The 16,095-nt window shown below is 44.2% G+C and overlaps 1 protein-coding gene across 5 annotated transcripts in view; it reads right to left on the minus strand.

Annotated features, from left to right (window-relative positions):
* ANKS1A (ankyrin repeat and sterile alpha motif domain containing 1A) overlaps nucleotides 1-16,095 on the minus strand; it is a 731,235-nt gene that overhangs the window by 137,810 nt on the left and 577,330 nt on the right. The window contains exon 25 of one of the 5 annotated variants that reach the window (XM_044288190.1): nucleotides 13,042-14,129. The exons of the other annotated variants lie outside the window; for them this stretch is intronic. Within the exon in view, the coding sequence (XP_044144125.1) occupies nucleotides 14,097-14,129 (33 nt within the window). The 3' untranslated portion in view covers nucleotides 13,042-14,096. Of the gene's footprint in view, nucleotides 1-13,041; nucleotides 14,130-16,095 lie in introns of those variants that run through there. 5 annotated transcript variants of the gene reach the window in all.

Below are 16,095 nucleotides of genomic sequence, written 5' to 3' on the forward strand. Positions count from 1 at the left end.
CCTACTACCCTCTCTTCAGACCCCTCTAACACACAGTCTCCAGTACAAAGATTATTCCTTCTCCCTTCAGCCCCTGCAAAAAGCCCAAGTAAAAATAACAGTCACTATTCTCCTCCACATACTGACCTGCTGCAGACTCTGCTCTTCTCTCCAACATCTACGGTCTACTCTACTGCCTCATAGGCTTCAGCCCACTAGCCTGAAACCTATGAGGAAGAACGGAGGGGACGGGAGCCAAAGGCTCCCATGGCCCTCATTGAAATTTCAGCTGCCTGGAGCCCCCTGCAATTTTGCGCCCAGGGCAACGGCCCCCACCACGCTACACCCCTGCAGGTAGCAACTGGAATCTTCTTCCACTCCTCCCTGACGACATCACAGAGTTGGTGGATGTTAGAGAACTTGTGCTCCTCCACCTTCCGTTTGAGGATGCCCCACAGATGCTCAATAGGGTTTAGGTCTCGAGACATACTTGGCCAGTTCTGCACCTTTACCCTCAGTTTCTTTACCATGGCAGTAGTCGTCTTGGAGGTATGTTTGGGGTTGTTATGTTGGAATACTGCACTGCGGCCCAGTTCCCAAAAGTGAGAGGATTATGCTCTGCTTCAGTATGTCACAGTACATGTTGGCATTCATGGTTCCCTCAATGAACTGTAGCTCCCCAGAGCTGGCAGCACTCATGCAGCCCCAAACCATGACACTCCCACCACCATACTAGACTGTAGGTAAGACACAATTGTCTTTGTACTCCTTACCTGGTTGCCACCACACACACTTAACACCATCTGAACCAAATAAGTTTTACTTGGTCTCATCAGACCACAGGACATGGTTCCAGTAATTCATGTCCTTAGTCTGCTTGTCTTCAGCAAACTTTTTGCAGGCTTATTGTGCATTATCTTTAGAAGAGGCTTACTTCTTAGACGAACAGTCTGATGCAGTGTTCGGTGTATGGTCTGAACACTGACAGGCTGACCCCCCACCCCTTTACCTCTGGAGCAATATTGGTAGCATTCATAAGTCTATTTTGAAAAGACAACCTATGAATATGATACTGAGAATGTGCAATTAACTTGTTTAGTTGACCAAGGTGAGGCCTGTTCTGAGTGGAATCTGTCTTGTTAAACCACTTTATGGTCTTGGCCGTTTTTTTAGTTCTTTGCCATGAGTTGCCTTGTTGACATTCCAGTGACCAGATATAGAGAGCGTGAGAGGAATAACAACAAATTTAACACACCTGCTCCCCATTCACAATCGAGACCTTGTAACACCAATGAGTCACTTGACACCAGGGAGGGATAATGACTAATTGGGCACAATTTGGCCATTTTCACTTAGGAGCGTACTAACTTTTGTTGCCAGCGGATTAGACATTAATGGCTGTGTGCAGAGTTATTCTGAGGAAACACCAAATTTACCATGCTATACAATCAGTGAAATGACTACTTTATATTGTGTCATATCGTCAGAGTTGTCCCATGAAAAGATATAATAAAATATTTTAAAAAAATTGAGAGGTGTACGCACTTTTGTGAGATACTGTGTATGTGTGTATAGATATATATATATATGTATATATACAAACATATATATACACATACATATATATACACATACACAGTTGCAAGAAAAAGTATGTGAACCCTTTGGAATTGCAGTGTTAGTCGCAGTGCAGGAGCGGGAGCTCTGGTTTATGCATCCATCTCCCTCGGCATAATTCCAAAGGGTTCACATACTTTTTCTGCACAAATTGGTCATAAAATGTGATCTGATCTTCATCTAAGTCACAACAATAGACAATCACAGTCTGCTTAAACTAATAACACACAAAGAATTAAATGTTACCATGTTTTTATTGAACACACCATGTAAACATTCACAGTGCAGGTGGAAAAAGTATGTGAACCCTTGGATTTAATAACTAGTTGAACCTCCTTTGGCAGCAATAACTTCAACCAAACATTTCCTGTAGTTTCAGATCAAACGTGCACAACGGTCAGGAGTAATACTTGACCATTCCTCTTTACAGAACTGTTTCAGTTCAGCAATATTCTTAAAATGTCTGGTGTGAATTGATTTCTTGAGGTCATGCCACAGCATCTTAATCGGGTTGAGGTCAGGACTCTGACTGGGCCACTCCAGAAAGCGTATTTTCTTCTGTTTAAGCCATTCTGTTGTTGATTTACTTCTATGCTTTGGGTCGTCTGAACTTCAGCTGATGGACAAATGGCCTTAAAGGGAGTCTGTCAGCAGATTTACCCCTTTTTAACAGTTGCCATACCGCTGTAGCCGCAAAACAGATGATTAACACGGTACCTTTATATGCTTTGGTGGACTTTTAAATATGCCAAAAACGAACTTTGATGAGGGCTCGCAAGTGCCCAGGGCGGAGTCCACCGTGTTGGAGCCCAGGCAGCTCTGCCTCTTATCCCCGCCCAGCCTCCTCCTCTGCTCGCCTATCTGTTGTCTCTCCCCCTCAGCGAGATCCCGCGCCGATGCAATAACTTCCTTGGCCGGGGCATGCGCACTGCCATGCCCATTGCTGACACGGCATCGCAGTAGCTTATGCGCATGCCCCGACCAAGCAAGTCATCGCGTCGGCGCGGGATCTCGCTGAGGGGGAGAGACAACAGATAGGCGAGCAGAGGAGGAGGCTGGGCGGCGATAAGAGCCGAAGAGGCAGAGCTGCCTGGGCTCCAACACAGTGGACTCCACCCTGGGCACTTGCGAGCCCTCATCAAAGTTCGTTTTTGGCATATTTAAAAGTACACCAAAGCATATAAAGGTACCGTGTTAATCATCTGTTTTGCGGCTACAGCGGTATGGCAACTGTTAAAAAGGGGTAAATCTGCTGACAGACTCCCTTTAAGTTCTCCTGCAAAATGTTTTGATAAACTCGGGAATTCATTTTTCCTTTGATGATAGCAATCTGTCCAGGCCCTGACGCAGCAAAGCAGCCCCAAAACCATGATGCCCACACCACCATACTTCACAGTGGGCATGAGGTTTTAATGTTGATGTGCTGTGCCTCTTTTTATCCACACAAAGTGTTGTGTGTTTCTTCCAAACAACTCAACTTTGGTTTCACCTGTCAACAGAATATTTTGCCAGTATCGCTATGGAACATCCAGGTGCTCTTGTGCAAACTGTAAATGTGCAGCAATGTTTTTTTTGGACAGCAGTGGCTTCCTCTGTGGTATGCTCCCATGAAATCCATTCTTGTTTAGTGTTTTAAATATCGTAGATGGGGGCGTGGCCAAGCTGCCGAGGGAGATGGACGCATAAACCAGAGCTCCCGCACCTGCACTGCGACTAACACTGCAAAAGCCCTTCAAAGTGGTCATTTTCACAACATAAACCGACAGCCAGAAACTGGCGAACATCCTCATGATGACGAGGGGTAAAAGAGCGTCCAAAGCGCATGGCAAGCTAGAGTTTTTCTTCAGTAAAGATCGGAGCCAAGATGGCGCTGACGGGGAGGCCTCCTCCATCGCCCCGAACACGAGCAACACTGAAAGCGTCAATACACCATCCCCAAGACGGGCAAAGGAGGGGGAGAAGGTACACCGGAGCTCAGATAAGGGAGCTGTCTCCCCAGCATCGACATCTCACTCCCCCCGTCTAACCTCTCAGGTCAGTCGGCCTAGCTCTGGCGCGGGATTCTCACTTGTAGTGCATACTGCTCAGGCCTCACCGTCGGCCAGCCCAGAAAAGCGGAGACCTAGTATCCAAGGGTGTGTCACCCTGGGTGTAACATAATGGACACCCTGGAGAAGCTAGAATCTCCCTCCACAATCGAGGCTCTGCACTCCTTCCCCACCAGTGACTCACCCGCATCCAGCAGCTTAATGAAGCAAATGCTGTTAGCATTCAATAATTCTATGACCGCACATATGTCAAACCTAATAACGCCATTACAGGCCACAGTCATAGATCTGGGTAACAGAACGCAACATGTGGAGGAAAAAATGGGGGAGTTTGCCGCTTCCCACAACCATCTGATTGACGATCATGAAGCACTTGCTGCTGAATTTGTTGTATCTCAAGGCTAAAGTTGCAGATCTAGAAGATAGATCCCGCAGGAATAATCTTAACCTCCTCCGGACCGCTTAACGCACGGATGCGTCCTGGAGGCAGTCGATTCATTCCTCCTGGACGCATCCGTGCGTCATCTCGCGAGACGCGAGATTTCGGTCTGAGCCGGCCCGCGCATGCACAATGCGGGCCGGAAAAATTTGAAGAACCATTTCGTCACCAGCCTGCCAGCCAATGATCGTTGCTGGCAGGCTGGCGATTTTCAAAATCTCTAATCAGAAGCCATCTAACACCTTATATTTATAAATATAAGGTGTTAAATGGCTTCCCTGCTCCTCTGCTGGTCCTTTTCGTCGGTTGGTCTCAGCAGAGGAGCAGCCATCATAGTGAGTAGCACCAAACACTACACCTTAGCCCCAGATAACCCCCCCAGCACCCCAATTAACCCCTTGATCACCCCTTCTTGCCCCTGTCAATCACCTAGTGAAAAGGAAAAAAGTGATCAGTGTAAACGGTTAAATTTTTTTTCCACTGGTATTGACTGTTAGGTTTAGGATAGTTTAGGCCCCTTGGTTAGGTAGTTTAGCGATCGTTTAGCGCCCAGCCCACCGCACCGCAGTCACTTATTCGCTGATTAGCGTATCGCTAATCAGCTTTTGCACTTTTATAGTATCTGTAAGTGATCAAAACTGATCACAGTCAGATCTATAATAGTATTAGTGTCACCTTAGCTCGCCCTCCACCCAAAAGGCAGTGTTTGCCTGATCGGTCGCCCCCACACGTGCGTTCACCCACGCCCGCCCCGTCGCAGTGACAAAAAATATTTTTTTTTTGATCACTGCACAATCACTTTACAAGCGCTGCAGCGATAAAAAAAATAAATCAGTTTTGATATATTTTATCAATCGCAGCGGCCTCCGGTACTTCGCTAGCCTCCAATTTGCAAGACAGGCTTGCTTTTTTTCTTGGGTAGTCTCAGGGAATACCCCTAAATTTAGTAGTCCAAATGTCAAACAGGGGGTATTCTTCTGAAGAGGCCTACAGGCTTCTGACCCAGTCGGATGAGGAATGGGAACCCTCATCTGACGAATCTAGCGGGTCAGAATATGAACCTTTAGAAAGCAGTGGCAGTCTGACCCAAAGTTTGGACGATGAGGTTGAGGTCCCTGATAGCACCAGGCGTACCCGGCCCTGTGTCGCTAGACAACAGGTTGCGCTGGATCCACTTCAAGGGCAGCAGAGTGGGGCTGGCGCTGTCGGATTACGCGGTGAGGCATACACCAGCAGCGCAGCCCATCCTGGACCTAGTACCAGCACTGCCGTACAACATGGTGAAGTGGCGAGCACCAAAAGGGCAGTTGAAGCTGGTACGGTGGCACGTGCAATAGTTACCCAGTCGAAGCCACAGCACAGACAGGCCCGTAGAGCCCCTAGAATACCTGAGGTGCTGGCAAACCCTGATTGCAGTCCCCAACTTCAGCCGCACCTGTAGTTCCCCCTTTCCTTGGCTTCAAACAATACATCCCAAGCAAGCGCGCCCGGTATGGAGTCAAATTGTATAAGCTCTGTGAAAGGGCCACAGGCTATACCCACAAATTTCGTGTCTATGAGAGTAAAGATCAGACCCTGGAGCTGGTAGGTTGCCCTGAATACCTGGGGAGCAGTGGGAAGACAGTCTAGGACTTGGTGTCACCCTTATTTGGCAAGGGGTACCATCCTTATGTGGACAATTTCTACACAAGTGTGGCCCTCTTCAGGCATTTATTCCTAGAACAGATTGGCTGCTGTGGCACCGCGCAAACTAGTCGCGCGGGCTTCCCCCAACGGCTTGTTACCACCCGTCTTGCAAGGGGGGAGAGAGCTGCCTTGTGTAACCAAGAACTGCTTGCGGTGAAATGGAGAGACAAGAGTGACGTTTACATGCTCTCCTCCATTCGAGCAGACACGACAATACAAATAGAACGGGCAACCAGTGTCATTGAAAAGCCCCTCTCAGTCCACGACTATAACTTTCACATGGGAGGGGTGGACTTCAATGACCAGATGTTGTCTCCGTATTTAGTTTCCAAACACACCAGACGCTGGTATAAGAAGGTGTCTGTATATTTGATTCAATTGGCTGCATATAATAGTTTTGTTCTCTACAGTAAAGCTGGGAGAACAGGATCCTTCCTCAAATTTCAGGAAGAGATCATCGAGAACCTCCTGTATCCAGGAGGTTCCGTGGCCCCATCCACCAGTGTAGTTAGTTGTCTACATGAGCGACATTTCCCCAATGTCGTTGCTGGTACCTCAACCCAACCGTCACCCCGAAAAAGATGTTGTGTCTGTAGCAGGAGTGGAATAAGGCGTGACACCCGCTATTTCTGTCCTGACTGCCCTGACCACCCTGCCCTATGCTTAGGGGAGAGTTTCCGGAAGTACCACACACAGGTACACTTAGCATAGGGATCACATCTCACAGGACAGGTACACAGGGCTATTAGGGCCCATTAACACAGCTGCTGCAAACCTCTCCTTTCACCTGGGACAAAGTGCATAATGCACTTCGCCACATCTTTGGGCGATTTGCGCTTTGCACATTGTCCCATGGGGAAGGAGAGGTTTGTTCTATAAAGGTAAGAAAAAAAAAATCACCAGTAAGCAAAAAAGTTAACTTTCAGTTCAAAAAGTTAAATAAAGTTTATATGTTCTGTTCAATGTTATTATAAAGTTAATAAAATTTATTGCGTTGCGGCCTGGTTTTTTCTTTTTACCTTCCAGGTGGACCAACCGATCGACTAGCTGCAGCACTGATGTGCATTCTGACAGAAGCATTGCGCTTCTGTCAGAATACACAAAAGTCGGTGTATGCGGCGCTGCAAGACGAGATTTCTCCTCTGCAGTAAAAGATACGTTTGCCGAGGCATATGAGCTGAGGAGGCGGCGGTGTTCATATGCTTTGGCAAACAAGTTTATTTTTTGTCACAAGTTAGTGGAACTTGAGACTTTGTATGAAAAAAAAAAAAAAAAAAAAATCATCATTTTCCGCTAACTTGAGACAAAAAATAAAAAGTTCTATGAACTCACTATGCCCATCAGCAAATACCTTAGGGTGTCTACTTTCCGAAATGGGGTCATTTGTGGGGGTTTTCTACTGTCTGGGCATTGTAGAACCTCAGGAAACATGACAGGTGTTCAGAAAGTCAGAGCTGCTTCAAAAAGCGGAAATTCACATTTTTGTACCATAGTTTGTAAATGCTATAACTTTTACCCAATTTTTATTTTACCCAAACATTATTATTTTTTATCAAAGACATGTAGAACAATAAATTTATATATGGATGTCGTTTGTTTTTTTTTAAATTACAACTGAAAGTGAAAAATTTTATTTTTTTGCAAAAATTTCGTTAAATTTCGATTATATAAAGAGCCCTTAAAGAGCCTACTAAAATTGCTCCTACCCTCTTGCACTGATCGCGACCTGATCATTGATAGAGCACACAGGGTTGCCAAGCATAAACATCTTCCTCAAGGAACCCCCAGAGATGTTCTTGCTAGGATCCATTTTATCACATAAAAGAGAGTGTACTGGCAAATGCCAGGAAGCGGGACTGCATGCGAGATCCTTACCAATCAGTTCAGCTTTTCGCAGACTTATCAGCAGCCTTATCACCCCGCAACTCCGCCGTACGCTACTCCCCATAACTTCTGCCTTGCGGGCTCATTCTATCGCATACAGCTGGGGATTTCCAGTCAAGCTGCTGATCCGTAAAGATGATTCCTTTATTGTGGTCAAATCCGTGGTGGAAGGAAAGAAATTGCTCTCTACATGTAACATCCAGACGGATCCTTCTTAAGATCTGCCACCTCGAAACAGAATCTCAACGGAGGAGGAATGGCAGTTGGTGGAAGGCAGGCGCAAGAAGAACTGCTGAAGGACTTGCCACCATATTGATTCTGAAGTTGTAGGAGTGGATGAGTATTCACTACCCTGTATTGGTTGACTATGTTTTCCCCAACATACTTGAGAGGAAATTACACCTGCCTCTAACCTCTCAACCTGACCGCCCGAGATTAGATAGCTTTGTTATTCTTATGTTCGGCGTTTTCCTTTTCCTTTACTTACCCTGTGCTTCTATTCTTGAGTAGAGATATACCAAAATGTGATATATTTTATGCGTGTGGGGCCGGGGGTGGAGGTTTCTTTCTCCTGGGATATTCGTATGGGCTTCTAACATTGCATAATTTCCATTACCATGGTGCTAAAATTAGGATCCCTTAATGTCAGAGGCCTAAACAGCCCATTTAAGCGCCGCATGTTATGGAAGGAGGCCCTTAATCTTAAATGTGAGATCTTTTCTGTGCAAGAGACGCACATACTTGAAAAATACGCCCACAGGCTCAAGCACAGTAGTTTTCCAGTGATCATACAAGCACATTATACGAAAAAGAAACGGGGTGTCCTCCTAGAGTTTAAAAATACGGTAGTTCACACTGAAGTCTCCACTCTTTTAGACCATAGAGGCAGATACATCATTCACATTTGCTACCTGAATAATGTGCTGTTCACGGTAGTGGGATTATACGCCCCAAACAAGAAACCGTATTGGTTCTTACACAAATTACTCAATAAAATAAATTCCCTACAGAAAGGTAGGGTCATTATATGTGGTGACTTCAACACTGTTCCGGACCTCTCTCTCGACACTACCTCCTCCACCAGAAATGCCTCGGCTAACTTCACCCAATATTTAGTACACAAATCCCTTTATGACATATGGCGTATTCTACACCCCTCAGAAAGGGAAAATTCATACTTCTCGCCCTCCCACCGTTAATATTTCCGCATAGACCTAATTCTAGTAGATGGTAGATCCATCAGCCAGATACAAAAAGCGGATATTGGGCTGATCACGTGGTCTGACCACGCACCGGTTACTGTGGAACTTAGGGAACGGTTCCAACATCCCCCTAGTCAACTTTGGAGAGCGAATGATTTCATTCTAGCCCATTCCCAATACGCAAAAGAGATCACTAAGGAACTAGAAGAATGTTTCCTCTTTAATACAGCCTCTGTTTCTGATCCCTCGTGGAATGGCTTGCCCATAAAGCGTACATAAGAGGAGTTTTAATAAAACTAGGGTACATTGATAAAAAAAAAGAGGGAGAAAGTCCAGAGGGATCTAATAACCCAAATAGAACAGCTAGAAAAAGCTAACAAAGCTGCTCCAAATGAGAATACATCACACACTTTGAGGTCTCTCAGACTTAAACTAAGAGAACATTTGTTACACTCCTATGAATATGCTCTGAAGAAAACTAAAGCCAGGTACTACTCCCAAGTTAATAATGCAGGTAAGCTTGCTAGCGAACAGAATAAAGGCAAGATCCTTTAAATCCTGTATAGCATATTTATGGAATTCCGCTAAATCCCAAAAGCTATATGACCCTAAACATATTGCCAATCGGTTCATGGAATTCTATTCCCATCTTTATAATCTGGAAAAAGAACCCCTTGTCACCCCTCCTTCTCCTACAGACATAGATACATTTCTAGACTCACTTTCTCTACCCACTCTTACAGCGACACATACAAACTCTCTCACCTCTCTTATAACTGCAGAAGAAATCATCCGCATAATTTGCCAACTCCCGAGTCCAGGACCTGACGGCCTATCTAATATGTATTTTATAAACTGTTTGCCTCAACGTTAGTACCCCATCTACAGGCTTCCCTGTCTTGTGCTAATTCGGATGGAAAGATGCCAAAAGGAATGTTGGAAGCAGTCATAGTGACGTTGCCGAAACCGGGAAAAGACCCGGATACCCCACAAAATTTTCGCCCAATCTCACTCTTAAATATGGACCTCAAAATCTATGCGAAATTGATTGCAAAAAGGTTAGCCCCTATTATTCCATATTTAATCAATCCAGACCAAGTGGGCTTTGTGCAACAGAGGCAAATCACTGATAACTCGAGGAGAGTCCTCAACCTTATAGACTTCGCGAATAGGTCCGCAAAACCGGCGCTTTTTATCACCTTGGACGCAGAGAAGGCATTCGACCGGGTCAATTGGTCGTTTGCCTTCCCGGTGCTCGAGAAAATGGGTTTCCCCTCCAAGATGCTAAACGCCATCAGGGCACTATACAAGGACCCCTCAGCACAGGTTTTAGCTAATGGTATACTATCTGATCCTTTCACACCTTTCTAACGGCACGAGACAGGGATGTCCTCTATCCCCACTTATTTTTATTTTATCCATAGAACCTTTAGCCGAGGCTATCCAGAGGGCCCCAGAAATAACGGGCATTCAAATAGGGGAAAGACAACACCGTATCTCATTGTACGCAGACGACATTATACTTACACTCACTAATCCTGATGCGTCATTATCGGCGGCGATAAATCTAATACGAGAATTTGGTGCCCTGTCCTATTATAAGATAAACGAGACCAAATCACAGGTCCTCCCGTTGGGTATACCTGCGGACGAGTTAACTCATCTATGGCAGAAATTTCCCCTGGACTGGCGATCAGATGACATTTTATATTTAGGGATCCATCTCTGCTCCACCCCTCAAAACCTGTACAAAGCTAACGTTTCCCAATTAATACAAACACTACAATCTGAACTTAATAAGATAGCGAAAACAGAATTATCATGGATTGGGCGGATAGCTGCTTTCCAGCAACACATTCTCCCAAAAATGTTATATCTGTTCCGAACCATCCCCATTCCGATCCCAAATTCCTTCTTCAAGCTATCCAATAAAATGCTCAATAAATTTGTGTGGCAAAAGGGCCCACCAAGGATAGCTAGGGTCTTAATGAACAGGCACAAGAAGAAAGGCGGTCTTCGTCTGCCTAACATCTTTGATTATTATATGGCCTCTAGAATCAACCAACTGTGGGCATGGTGGGTGGGCGATGAGTCCATAATTGGACAGTCCCAAGCTCCCTCACACAATCTTAAAGCCTTATTACTAGCCTACATCAATAAGAAATCACCCATCCCAACTCATTCATTTTTCGTCTCATCTTCATTAACCAGTCGTAAGTAGACAAAGTGGCAAATAATCCAGTTTCATACACACACTTGGCCCCTATAGAATGTCTAACATTGTTAACTCCTGACCTGCAACTGGCATCTTGGAGAGAGAAGGGAATTCTTTCCGTGGGTGATTTGCTGACAAATTTATCGACCAAACCTTGTGCGGATTAACAACAGACCTACGGCATTTCGGGAGGGGAAATCTTTAAGTATCTGAGAGTCAAGCATATCCTGAGTGATACTCCCATGTTGATTGGGAACGGGGTTTTACAACTGTTGAAGCTTTGGACCCTCCCCAACATATCCTCTTTAGGAATTAAAGCTATATACTCCCTCCTAGGAAATAAACTTTCCTTTATCAAATCAGCCCCATTTGTAGTCTGGGAGAAGGAGCTAGGTCAGTCTTTCTCTCACATCCAATGGTCTATTGCCATTGGTGTCGCCACGTCTCAGCTCCACTGTGCTACCCATTTAGAATCATATATGAAAGCGGTATTGAGGTGGTACTTCACCCCTCTCAGACTTAGGCCAATTTACCCTAGTATTTCCCATACTTGCTGGAGGGGATGTGGTGGAAAGGGGTCCCTGTTTTATATCTTATGGGATTGTCAATCTTAGGGATCTTTGGACCCACATCCTTCAAACTGTTTCTTTACTGACTAAAGACCCAATTTTGCCATACGCTGCTCTAGCCCTTTTGTTCTTAAAGTTAAACGAGATCCCCAGAGAGGCAAGAGTGATCAGCTTACACATTTTTCTAGCTACGAAGTTACGTATAGTGGCATACTGGAAAAGTACAAAGATACCATCCCTTTCAGAAATAATAGAATCAGTGGCCACCACTTCTGCTTATGAAAAGATGATGGCGTACAAAGATTGTAGGATACATAAATATGAGAGGGAATGGGCCAAATGGGAGGCTATACAGGCTCGCCCCAGGAGCCCACCCTGATCCCTGATCCAATCCGTACTATATCTTGTACTCTTAAAGTTAAAATTATCCCAATTTAGGCATTCTCAGAATGGCTTGTGTACTGTGATTATATGTATCTGTAACGATGTGACTTCAGGATATCCTCACTCTACTCATGTACCCCAATCCCTCCTTTTCCTCCCTCCCCCCCCCTGTTTTCATCCCCTACCCTCCTTTTTACCGTGTTTATATATCATTTGATTTACTATGTAAAACAAAATGTGATGACAGAATAAATATCGTAGATTCGCTAACAGGGATGTTTGCATATGCTAGAGACTTTTGTAGGTCTTTAGCTGACACTCTAGGATTCTTCACCTCATTGAGCAGTCTGCCGTGTGCTCTTGCAGTCATCTTTACAGGGTGGCCACTCCTAGGGAGAGCAGCAGCAGTGCTAAACTATCTCCATTTATAGAGAATTTTTCTTACCATGGACTGATGAACAGCTAGGCTTTTGGAGATACTTTTATAACCCTTTCCAGCTTTATGCAAGTCAACAATTCTTAAATGTAGGTCTTCTGAGAGCTTTTTTGTGCGAGACATCATTCACATCAGGCAATGCTTCTTGTGAAAAGCAAACCCAGAACTGGTGTGTGTTTTTTATATGGCAGCTGTAACCAAAACCTCCAATCTCATCTCATTGATTCGACTCCAGTTGGCTAACACCTCACTCCAATTAGCTCTTGGAGATGTCATTAGTCTAGGTTTTCACATACTTTGTCAACCAGTTATTAAATCTAAAGGTTCACATACTTTTTACACCTGAACTGGGAATGTTTACATGGTGTGTTCAATAAAAACATGGTAACATTTATTTATTTGTGTGTTATTAGTTTAAGCAGACTGCGATTGTCTATTGTTGTGACTTAGATGAAGATCAGATCACATTTTATGACCAATTTGTACAGAAATCCATATAATTCACATACTTTTTCTTGCAACTGTATATATATATATTTCCACACACACATATATCAGTAAAAAAAACAGAGTACTCCAGTATGGTGAAAAAAAGAAAGCTGTTTATTCACCCAGTGGTGAAGCGACGTTTCGGCTCCAACATAAAGCCTTTCTCAAGCAATGTAACAAAGCAAACTGAACATACTTATAGTGTGAGGAAGTGACATCAAACATAATTAGCATTAATCTGTGCCTGTACAAGTGATAATAAAAATAATAATAATGATACATGTGTATACATATATAGATCAGGTGAACACAGTGCTTAGACATAAAATAGAGCCGTGATTCGATTGCATATCATAATACATTATCTAAATAAATGCAAAATTCATGTGTATAAAGTGCACTTGTGCAATGACCCAGGAAACAATTGGTTAAAATAAGGAGCTATTACCACACATTCATCATGGGGAGTGGTCAGGTCACATGACTATGGACACGGATGCATGCATACAATCAAACACCTTACCAATACCCGATGTGACTCCATTGCCAAATTCAGTGTCTAAGAATCTCGGATGCACGTGCGCCCGTTGAATGAGTCATTCGACGGACCAACACGCGTGCGATCAAGTGCGCAAGCGCCAAGACCCGGACGCATTTGTGTCATCCGAAATACACAGTAAACGCATGGCTAGATATTCGCGTTCTATAAGTGTCATCACAAAGCCTCGTGATAATTCACAAGCGCACAGTACTCCTGCACAATCCACCATATTGGAGAAGGTAAAGGCAGGTCAGACGCATAAGCAACCGTGTCATGGCCTGTGCCAACCATTAACCAATGTACTGTGCATACACACCACAGACAAATCGTTACTTTTTGGTCTGCTGTGTCCAAATCTAAGCGCCGTCAGGCACCACCGGTTGACACATATATAGGGGACATCACATGGCTAAGACCGCGGTAGCAGCTTCCCCATATCTTATCCATCCCATAGACCTCGTAACAATGAGGGATCTCCTCAACCCATCCATACACAGGAGACTGTAATTATGTAGCACTGCAGGCGATGTATTGTTGACACTGGTAATCGACTTATAGTGGAGTTCGGGCATTGTAGCTGGGGTGACTGCGCAAGTCCATGCTCATTTCACGCAACCTTCGGCCATCGACCATGATATAACTGAGTAAAAGAAAGATAAAATTAGCTTAATTTGTATCTGTATGTTTATTTAAATAACAGAATAAAAATTACATTACTACCCACAGGAATTGAGCATAGAGTGAATCAAAAAATGGGTCAAGGCCAGCTATCGACCAAATACCTATCCTAAATTGAGATCAACATTGAGGCCTTGTGGTTTCATGGAGTTTAAAGTAAAAATCCAATGGATTTCTATCTTTTTGAGGAGTGTAATTCTATTACCACCCCTCCTCAGCATGGGTACATAATCCACAATCCAACACTTAAGATCCTTATGTTTGAGATCCGTAAAGTGTTTAGAGACTGGAAGATCCAATCTTTTTTGCCTGATACTTAAGCGGTGGTTGTTCAGTCTAGACTTAAAGTCTGTAGATGTTTCCCCAACATATATAATATTGCAGGGACAGGACAGTACATATACCACATGGTCAGAAATACATGTCAGATGAAAACGGATGGGATAAGCAGCCCCTGTAGACGGATGGATAAAAGAGGAGGCTTTGCACATGTATCTACAATTGACGCAACCAAGACACGGAAAACATCCGCGTCTGGGACGCGTCAATGTAGATTGTCTGAGGACTTTTTTTGTCCCCACATCAGCCCGCACCAATTGGTCCCTAAGACTCTTGGACTTTCTGTAAGAGAACAATGGTGGGGAATCAAATTCAGGAACACCCCTGATGGAGCCAGCAAGAACAGCTCAGTGTCTCTGATGATATGATTGATATCGATGCTGGGCTCACTATAGACACAAATGGGATCCTGGACACCCCACTTTTAATCGATGGGCCGGACAGGATTTTCTGCCTGTCCATCACCATCACTGTATTACGGTGCTCTTCCAATAGTTTATTGGGATAGCCACGTTTTTTAAACCTGTGTAGCATGTCACCCAACGTGTGTCTGGAATCCATCAGAGACAATTCTCTTGGCTCGCACCATTTGCGAGTACGGAAGAGAACGTATCATTCTTTTAGGATGACAGCTGCTATACAGAAGAGTTGTATTTTTATCAGTTGGTTTGACATATAATTGTGTACAGAAAGTGCCGTTTGAGAACAATACCTTGGTGTCTAAAAATTGCAATTCACTGGTGGAATGTAACAAGGTAAATTGTAGGGACGTATTTACACCATTAAGGAACCTGTTGAACTCAATCAGTTGTTCCTGATTGCCTGTCCAAAGGAGGAAGACGTCATCTATGTATCTCCACCACCTCAGTACATGACAGAAGTGGCTAGATAGATAGATGACGTCCTCCTCAAATACACGCATGTAGATATTAGCGAATGTAGGGGCCATGTTGGACACCATAGCCACACCACGTTTTTGGATATTGTCTTGAAACAAGAAGTAGTTATACTCCAACAAAACAGAGAGTAACCGAAGAACAAAATCTGCAGCCATGTCTGACAACTAGGAGACAGACAACATTTTTTTTTAACAGCTTAAATCCCGCTATGCTGTTCAATAGAGGTTCACAAAGACACTACATCGAAGGAGGCCAGAATTGGGGATGTGTTCCTGATTCAACCTAACCAGAAAATCATTGGTATCACGGATATAGGAAGTGCCACAAGTGGCAAAACCCCGTAGCAACTTGTCTAAAAAGGTAGCCGGGCGGCTGAAAATAGAATCAGAACCAGACACTATTGGGTCGACTAATGTCTTGTGGATCTTGGTTAATATATATAATACTGGAGTTATAGGGTGAGCTACAGTAAGGTAATTCCTGAGCTCATCATCTATAACCCCAGATGCATATGCATCAGTCAAGCATTGTCTGATGACAGTGCCTATCCGAAATGTCGGATCATTATCTAAGACCCCATAAACATCAGTGTCACTCAATTGTCGCAGTACCTCTGATATGTACTTTCCAGAATCCATAACCACAACAGCACCCCCCTTGTCCGCAGGCTTGAGGACAAGGGAGGTGTCG

Source organism: Bufo gargarizans, chromosome 3 (assembly GCF_014858855.1).
Source record: "Bufo gargarizans isolate SCDJY-AF-19 chromosome 3, ASM1485885v1, whole genome shotgun sequence".
In the NCBI taxonomy this organism is placed as follows: Eukaryota; Metazoa; Chordata; class Amphibia; order Anura; family Bufonidae; genus Bufo; species Bufo gargarizans.